General features: G+C 46.9%; 1 protein-coding gene across 1 annotated transcript in view; it reads left to right on the top strand.

Annotated features, from left to right (window-relative positions):
• The window catches only part of USP37 (ubiquitin specific peptidase 37), a 37,190-nt gene that overhangs the window by 24,721 nt on the left and 2,911 nt on the right, over positions 1-9,558 (top strand). Inside the window, exons 17-21 of the mRNA XM_018552582.1 lie at positions 2,313-2,454; positions 4,632-4,875; positions 6,660-6,823; positions 8,049-8,109; positions 8,211-8,326. Coding sequence (XP_018408084.1) covers positions 2,313-2,454; positions 4,632-4,875; positions 6,660-6,823; positions 8,049-8,109; positions 8,211-8,326 — 727 coding nt within the window. The remainder of the gene's footprint in view (positions 1-2,312; positions 2,455-4,631; positions 4,876-6,659; positions 6,824-8,048; positions 8,110-8,210; positions 8,327-9,558) is intronic.

Genomic DNA, 9,558 nt, shown 5'->3' with positions numbered 1-9,558 from the left:
TTTGACTCGATTTCTTCTAGCAAGTGTCCCCAGGGCGACATGCTGGATGACTGTAGATCCTTGTAGTCTCCCCTGGGTGACCGTCGAGCGCATGCAGACTCTGCCACGGTGGGTCGGCTGCGACATGTGGTCCCCCCTGACGCCTGTGGGTTCGTCCCGGGGAGTGCATATGACAGGGGGTCCGGGCCTGCCTGTCACAGCGCTCCCCTCAGGCTGGTGACGCCGCGGCTACGGTCGGGGGCGTCTTCCTACCGTTTCCCTACTCGTCCTGGATCCTGGTTGTGGAGTCCAGCCTTCGCTCCGTGGGGGTATGTATGTGGGGTCTGCGGTGGATGTGTCGTGGGGACCTGGAGCTGCAGCCTCCCGTCTCCCCCCTCCCCCCTGCCTCATGGTGCTCGGGCTTCAGTGGGCCGCAGATGGGCTCCTGTGCGGGCTGCCTTGGGGGGGACTTAGGCTCTGGGGGAGCTTCTCGGGCCCCCTCCGTGAGGTAAGCTTTGGCTGCGCTGTTCTCTCACAGCTGCAGCCTCCTGTCTCCCCCCTGCCATGGTGCTCGGGCTTCAGTGGGCCATAGATGGGCTCCTGTGGTTCAAAGGGTTTTATTCAAACCTATTTACTGTGCCCAAGAAAGAGGGGGTGTGGCCCATCCTGGACCTCAGGCGTTTGAACACCTTCGTGTGGGCCCGTCGGTTCCGGATGGAGTCGATCCGGTCCGTGGCGGCCTGGCTTCGTCAGGGAGATCTTCTGGCCTTCATCGAGATTCGGGATGCATACCCTCATGTACCCGTTTGCGAGTCTCATCAGCGATATCTTCGTTTCGAGGTGGGGGAGGACCATTTTCAGTTTGTGGCGCTGGCGTCGGCCCCACTTGTGTTTCACCAGGGTGCTGGCCCCGATCCTGGAGTTGCCGGGGAGTTTCGATTGTGGGGTGCCTGGACGTTCTGCTCCTACGGGCGGAGTCGCATTCTTCGATGGTGACGGCTCTGGGGGTCACGGTGCGGTCCTTGGTGGAGTTCGGGTGGCTGCTGGACATGCGAAAGTTTTGCCTGGTGCCCTCTCCACGCCTGGAGTATCTGGGTTTGGTTCTGGACATAAACTGGAGACTTGTCAGCAGGTGGGGGGTTTGGCCACCGGCAGGGGCCGCCCCTAGGCTGTAATTGGTCTTTAGTTTTGTGCCTAGCGTCCTTCTCCTGCAGGTGGCGATATTACCCTACCATTCAGGATCTACGATCTGTTGCCTGTGTCCTTCAATGAACGGAGAGAAAAGGATTTTACGGTGAGTACAAAAATCCTATTTTTTTTAAATTGATGCTTTTTACTATTTCTGTACAATCTTACATTTACACATGTACATTAAATACATGGTTCATCCATGGCATTGGATTATTTGGGTTTCTTGAAGGATGAGCACAGCAGAGGTTGTTCGCGTTTAGGCCTCATTCCCACTGCTAAGAGCCGGCCCGTACAGATCCGTGCGGCGTGCCACGGCCGTATCAGGCCGGTCCCTTCAAGGACAGGTGCTGCCTGTGATTGTACGCAGCAGCCTGTTCTTCTCTATGGGAGTACGCGGCCGTACGCTCACCCGAGCTGCACATCTGTGCGGGTGTCTGTACTCTTATGCAGACAGGATATATCCTGTCTACGTCCGAGCACGGACACCCACACAGATGTGCACTTTGCGTGAGCGTACGGCCGCGTACTCCCATAGAGAACAGGCTGCTGCGTACAATCACAGGCAGCACCTGTCCTTCCCGAGAGCAGCCCGATACGGCCGTGCACGCCTCACGGATCTGTACGAGCTTGCTCTTAGCAGTGTGAATGAAGCCTTAGACTAAACCCCTCCAATCTCAAAGTGGCGATTGTATGAACAGAGGTGTAGATGAGGGAAGGTTACTCACTCCTCCGCTTCATTCCGATGATGAGCTATTGAGCTCTGGAAACAGACTATTTCAGCAAAGCAGTTAAGATTCGCCTGGTAAACCTTTTTAAAGAACCCAGGCATGCTGACTGATAATGTAAATGTGAAAAAGTCAAAATGTGACTGACAAAAAAAATGTGCTTTTAACAATGTATAAAAGACAAGCTTTCGAGAGTGAACCTCTCCTTCAGGTCAGAAGCAATACCTGACCTGAAGAAGAGAGGTTCACTCTCGAAAGCTTGTCTTTTATATATTTTGTTAGTCCAATAAGAAAAGTATCATTGCACACTGCAATACTGCGTTTTTGTCTTTTTTGACATCTTGTCTACTGGACTAATACGGCTTATATATAGATAGATATATAATTCCCTTTTAAGTATAATATTCTCCGTTTTAGAAAGCAGCCCTTGAAATCTGCAAGCAACACACCTGTTTGTCTGGACTCTGAAAGTGATGACGAGCATCTGAAGAGATGTGTGGCCAGCACCCAAAGGCTGAGCACCATTTTTCAGGGAAAGGAGCAGCAGACTGAAGACCAGGTGACCAATCCTGATTATTTTTTGGTGAAGCACTGATGTGTGTTTCTTCTATGTAGCCAGAAGTTTGCCTGGAGCGATACCACTATGACGAGTTGTCCTTATGTAGACTCATTGGATAGCTCGGTGGCACTGTGAATTACCTGATTGCTGAAGTAACATGGAAAGTGTGTGCGCATGACTGATGGAGAGGGAAATCTCTAAGCCAACCAAGACTCCTTTTACTTAGCACAGTGTTGTCAGTCTAAAACTATCAGCATGGTTACCAGGGTGGGGAATGCTGTGATCACTTCATAAATGTATTTCTGATCATCAATTATCCAGTCACAAGCTTGGCTTCATACTGGATTCCAGTGCAGTCTGCAAATTGGTTGCAAGCCTGGCTATGATGTCTGGCAGAAGCTCCAGTTCACCTATATGTATTTTAACTGTATATTTTGCCAGTTAGCTTGATATACACATTTCAACTAAATATTTTGCTGTTGCCTTACATTAGAAAACTGCAACAACTTTACAATTCAGTAACCTAGAACACAATCCTATATCAATCTGGACTGATGTGATTGCATCGGCCCTAAAGCAGAATTCCAGGTAAATTTATGAACCTTTGCAGTGGAGCTACCCCTGCACTGCAAGGGTTAAGTGCTGTTTTTTGTCTAGGTAAGAAAATAAGTTATACTCCTGATCCTCCAAGACGGCCGGCTCTTAGAAGAGTCCCTGGGGCCTCTCTCCACTGCAATGGTTTAAGGCAGGTATAGCCAAACTCCGGCCCTCCAGCTGTGGTGAAACTACAAATCCTATGATGCATCTCTCTCTGGGAGTCATGTCCATGAGAATCCTGCAATGCCTCATGGGATTTGTAGTTCCACCACAGCTGGAATGCCGGAGTTTGGCTACCCCTGGTCTAAGGTCTCTGCTGAAGGGTATGGTAGTAGTATAACTTTATTTTCCTCCCTGGACCAAAATGAGCTCTTAACCCTTGCAGTGTGGGGGTAGCCCCACTGCAAGGGTTAATAAAGTTTACCCAGAGTTCTCCTTTAATCCTTCATAATAGTCTATATAGAGTTTTTAAGGAGTTTACAACTTTCTGAAATTAAACCCAAGAACAAATATATAACATATTGCAGCTTACGCGTCCTTAGATGTGGTGGCTGCATTAGTTTCCTTTTTTAGAACTTTTGATTTTCACGTTATACCGCCAATAACCCACTTCCTATCCTAGGGTGACAATGTTCACTCACTGTGCTGTATCTATGGAGGGGCAACATTGTTACCCTAGGACAAGAATTGTAAGGACTACAGAGAACCTCCTTCTCTCCTCATCACCATAACCTAAAGTGGGGGGGGGAGACCTCAGCCAGGTCTTATAGCACTTCTTGAGATTTCAGTGCAACACGGGTAAAGTACATACAATCTCGCTGGATTTATGGCGAATTTTTTTTTTTTTACCCTTATTGAAAAGATCTAACAAAACACTTTTTAATGGTACGTCGGTCCGAGAGGCAGTAAATAAGAGAAGTTCATTGTTGGGGGTTTACATTCACTTGAATCTGGTGAATAAATTGCATCTAAAGGTACTTCGCACCTTTTGTATCCAGTCCAAGATAAACCGCAGATCCAGACTTAAAATGGCCTAATCGTACCGGCAAAAGCTTTAAAGGAGAACTATGGGGGTTAAGGCTTTTCCCCATAGTTCTCCTTACGGTAACGGGAGGACACAAATTAGCGTCCTCCCGTCACCCAAAGCTCAGTATACCGCGAGCTGTAGCTCGCGGTATACTGAGAAGCTGAAGCGGATCCCGACAATTATGCCGGGATCCGCCCAGCTGCGTGACTGACAGCTGGCTCTGCCTATCTAGAGGCAGAGCCAGCTGTGCCCTCCCCTGTCCGTTCCGGCAGTCAGCGCTGGCGGAGCGGGGAGGGGGGAATTTAGCCCCTCCCCTGTCATGGCAGAGAGCCGTGACAGGATCGAGAGGTGAGCGAACGCCGGCATGTGTTCGCTCACCTCCCGATCTACTGAGCCGACCTGTGACAGTCTCATTGTCACAGGTCGGTTAGAACTATGAGGTGAGTGAAAAGCATTCGCCTCATAGTTCTCCTTTTTAATAGCTGTTTGGTATAAGTTGGTGCGGAACTTTTTGTTCTCAATAAAAATTCCTGTTTCCTTCTCTATCCAAAAGAAACCAAAAGCACAAAGCCCCAAATGCCCAGAGGTGGCTGACACAAGCTTCGATGACATGAATGATGAAGATCTGATGGCTGCCGTTATTGAAATTAGCAAAAAAGACAGTCCCATGGGTCAAGAGGAGGAGAAACTTGCAAGCAGCCCAGACACAGGATTTGGTGGCGATGACGACCTGCAGGAAACTACTGCCACTATGGAGGTGTCCGAAGAGCAGAAGTCGAATGTGGCAAAAGATTCAGGTGTGTGTGTGTATAAAAAAAATACTGCTGTGACTTTTTAACCCCTTCATGACTGAGCTTGTTTTTCGATTCTGTTCCTTAATGACTGACGCACTTTTTATCTTTTTGCTGTGTAATTCTTCCACGGCAGTAATCTACTTTCTTACTAAGTGCACCCACACATATATTGTTTTTTTTAGAGGACAGATGAGGCTATGTATTTATATCACACGTGTACCCAACGCATCACTTATGACAAATAAAATATTTTAAAAATGAGGAAAAACCATAAAGAAAACATTTTTTTTTTCCCCCCAGTTTTGATGTATTTTTTTTTAGAAACCCCTAGCACAATTAAAAAAAATCCATTAAAATGAATTCATTTATTTGTCCTGTTTTCTGTACTTCTCAGCGTAAAACTAAAAGCTAACATTTACATTTTTTTTTTCTCTAAAAGCTAATAGTGGTCACCTGCCATATAATGTCTCTAAATGTCACGCTTAGTGACAACGACAATTTAACCCCCTCATGACATCACTGTCATGAGAGGCTTAAATAATAAAATAAAAATAACCCCTTGGTGAAAAACAAATATGCAGCTTAGCAGGTCTTAGAGATTTTTACACTTTCCGCAGTTTATTTAAAGGAGAACTATGGGGTCAGGGCTTTTCCCCATAGTTCTCCTTAGGGTAACGGGAGGACGCAAACTAGCCTCCTCCCGTCACCCTAAGCTCAGTATACCGCGAGCTACAGCTCACGGTATACTGAGACGCCGGAGCGGATCCCGACATTGATGTCGAGATCTGCCCAGCTGCGTGAGTGACAGCTGGCTCTACCTATCTAGAGGCAGAGCCAGCTGTACCCGCCCCCTCCCCCGTCCGTTCCGCCAGTCAGCGCTGGATGATCGGAGGGGGGAGTCCAGCCCCTCCCCTGTCACGGCAGAGAGCCGTGACAGGATCGAGAGGTGAGCGAACGCCGGTATATGTTTGCTCACCTCCCGATCTACTGAGCCGACCTGTGACAGTCTCATTGTCACAGGTCGGCTAGAACTATGAGGTGAGTGAAAAGCACGCCCCTCATAGTTCTCCTTTAAAAAATGTTTACGCTTTTTTTTATTTTTTATTCTATCAAGCAGTCATTGTGAATGAATCTCACTATGTTTGATAATGTAATTGTTTGGTTATTCAGTGACACTAAAGACTTTTGATCCCAGAAGGGTCAGAAGCTTGCAACACTGTTTCAGCAAAAGAAACCTGTAGCAAAATGTTTCTATTGCTGAAACTTTAGAAAAAGGCCGGTATATATGGAGATTTCCTAGTCCCGGTCCAGCTGTCAAACAGTGACAGCAAATGCAGTAAATACCGCTCTGCTCTCACTGTCAGGCACCCGATCCCTGAAAGTCATCAGGTGTCTGTTAAGGCTTAACTCTTCCATTAATAGATGTCTCGATACTGAGGCATCCATTAATGAATGGTAATTTTTAGCTATTTTCTGACACTCATTGAGGCTGGTTTGCTAAAGGATTTGAGAATGTTCACGCAATAAGTTGTGTGAAGAATCGCTTCAGTGATCCAATCATGTGAAAATAAAGTTCTTGTTTACTTATTTCATCTGCATTTGATTGGATAAATGAAGTCGGTATTTACACAAACGTTTTACTTTACTCACATTATGAACATTCTCAGTTCCTTTAGTAGATCAGCCCCTCGAGTCTTGTATTACTGAAAAATGGAATGTCTGACAGAGATGCAAATGCTCATTTCATTTGGAGGGAAAGAATAATGGTAATGTGTTCCTTGTTTCAGGTGTGACCCAGTACAGTGACTTGGTCAAAGACTTTGATGAGAATAAAGAGAACAAGACTCCGGAGGGGGCTCAGAATGAGGTGGAGTGGGTACAGTATGAGCTGGAGAGAGAGCGAGAGGAGCAGGAGCTGCAGCAGGCCCTCGCGCAGTCTCTTCAAGAGCAGGTGAGGGGAGCGACATGTTCTCCCTATAATTGTTTGGGTTTCCTCTGGGTACTTACGTCTTAATGTGTTTGCGTGTATGTGTGAGAGATGGGGAGGTCAAGATGGGGATGGTATGTAAAACGCTGCATAAATTGGCAGCACTATCAAAAATAACCTCTATTAATAAATAATGAGCGCCCGATTCTAAAAATCTCAGCGGCACTGAGCATTTCCTTTTGTAGAAATGAGAGTAGGCAACTTGTGACTTTAATTACTGACATATCTTCATTATACGGCTCCATTGTTTAAATAAATTCTATCATTCTGAATTTACGGGTTTTGTGTAATCTGATGTGCTTTGACTATGTAAAGTGAACCTGTGCTTTGCCCATACAATGCACTTAAATGCCTGCCTTCCCTTCCCTGTCACTATGTTAAGCTACCAAAAAGAAATGCCTGGTACTTTTGGGTATGGGGAAGCATGTGACTCATTGAATCACAAAGCAGCAATGGATTCCTGAGCAGGCATTCGCAAGGTGTCTGAGCTGCTGCATGCATGTGGGAAGGGGGGCAAGAGTTTTTAGCGTTGTGTAAGCTCTGACCACAGCAACTGGTTTACAATAGGCTTCTGCTACTTGCTCCGGCAGCTGAATGAAGTGTGTGGGGGGTCTGAAGAGGTGATGAGTATTAGGAGATGTTGGTGACGTGACTTCATATTTAAGTGAGCCCGTTTCTTTGCCCTTTATGGGGAAAATCACAGGTTTGCTTTGTTTTTATGTTTCCCTGTACATTATGGTTTTAAATGATTGTATGACACTTTGAAATCTGTCAATGTCTTGTTTTTGTTGCCTTTTATTTTTTTCATTTGCCTTAAAGGAGAAGTATGGGGTAAGTGTTTCCCCCATAGTTCTCCTACAGGTCATGGGAGGACACAAACTAGCGTCCTCCCGTGACACAAACCTAGGTAGCTCGCGGTATACAGAGACCGCCGCAGTCGGGACGGATCCCGACATTAATGTCGAGATCCACCCAGCTGCGTGATTGACAGCTGGCTCTGCCTATCTAGAGGCAGACCCAGCTGTACCCTCTCCCGTTCGTTCCGCCAGTCAGCGCTGGAGGATCGGAGCGGGGGGAGGTTGGGAATCCCTGCAAGGAGCTGTGAGTGACAGTCACGAACTATGAGGATGAGTGAAAATCACTGACCTCATAGTTCTCCTTTTAAACTAAAACTTTGTTTCTTTTGAAGGAGGCTCGAGAGCTAATGGAGGATGATGACCTAAAAAGAGCTACAGAACTGAGTTTACAAGGTGACATAACCACATTTTGTTTTGTTTTATGCATCTTCTTGGCAAGTGACCATCACGTTGTCATTTTAATAAAGATAACTGGTTGTTTTATTGATGTTTAGAGTTTAATAGCTCGATGCTGGATGGGATAATGTCAGATGAGGATTCTGGGAATGAAGACGTTTTCGACATGGAGTATACGGAAGAAGAAACTGAGGAACTTAAGAGAAATGCAGAGGTAACCATTTTCCAGCACTAAACTTATTTCACACTTTAAGGCCTCATTCACACACGAATCGGCCTGCACGTACAGCTCCGTGCTGCGTGCGGGGCCGTACCAAGTAGCTGCCGGGAAGGACAGGTGCTGCGTGTGATTAGAACGCAGCCCCCGTCCTTCTTCTCTATGGGGCTACACGGCCGTACGCCCCCCTACGCTCACCTTATTTGCAGGTCCATAGGGGTGCGGGTGATCGTATTCATACGCCGCCGGAATGGAACATGTATGCGTCCCGGCCAGAAAACCAGCACCTCTACGGACCTGCAAATGAGGTGAGCTTAGGGGGGCGTATGGCCGCATAGCCCCATAGAGAAGGACGGGTGCTGCGTTCTAATCACGCAGCACCTGTCCTTCCCGGCAGCTACTTGGTACGGCCCTGCACGGAGCTGTACGGGCAGGCCGATTCGTGTGTGAATGAGGCCTAAAGGCATAGTTCTTCTTTTGCAAACATTTTGTAAATGCGCCAACATTGATATAGTAAACAATGTGCGTTTAATCTTTCCATTGAGGCATTTAGAGAATTGAAACCACAATTAGTGCATCGCGGGTGGAATGCCCAGTCTCTTGATTGTTTACCTCCAGCACCATTACAGAAGTACGGACCTTCTGTTATAGAGCTGGAGGAAGTGCTGGCTGGAGTACAGTTGCCATGTCGTCAGGTGCACTCTGCTGCATCACTTTGCCGCGGTGGCCAATGCGAGTTGATTGATAACATGACTGCTGGTAGAGCTATGCACAAGCTTTGCTGAATTAATGTAAAAAAAAAAAATGCATCTGTGCATGGCTTTATCTGCACAGGCGAATCATCCATTCACAGATATCTCCTAAATGGAGAGATTACAAGTTCCATTTTTCACCGCAGCAGAGGGACACGTAGATCTCAATGGAGCAGATGTGCAGTGATGACACCTCACTTGAAGTCCATTGATTACTTTCTCCAGTCCCATAACAGAAGGTCCAGGAAGAGTCTGAAGGAGTCTGTGCATTGCACCCCTTAGTGCGGTTACAATGCTCTTCAGGCTCCAGTGCAAAAATGTAATAACTGCACAATTATTTTATTTTCATCATTGTTGGTGCATTTATTACATCTTTGCAAAAAGGTGAACTATGTGGTACTCTCACGCTCTCTCTCGCCTCTCTCTCTCTCTCTCTCTCCTCTCTCTCTCTCTCTCTCGCCTCTCTCTCTCTCTCTC

This window comes from Nanorana parkeri, unplaced genomic scaffold, assembly GCF_000935625.1.
Source record: "Nanorana parkeri isolate BGI_ZX_2015 unplaced genomic scaffold, ASM93562v1 scaffold92, whole genome shotgun sequence".
Taxonomy (NCBI): domain Eukaryota; kingdom Metazoa; phylum Chordata; class Amphibia; order Anura; family Dicroglossidae; genus Nanorana; species Nanorana parkeri.
This window is presented reverse-complemented; position numbering and strand designations above follow the sequence as displayed.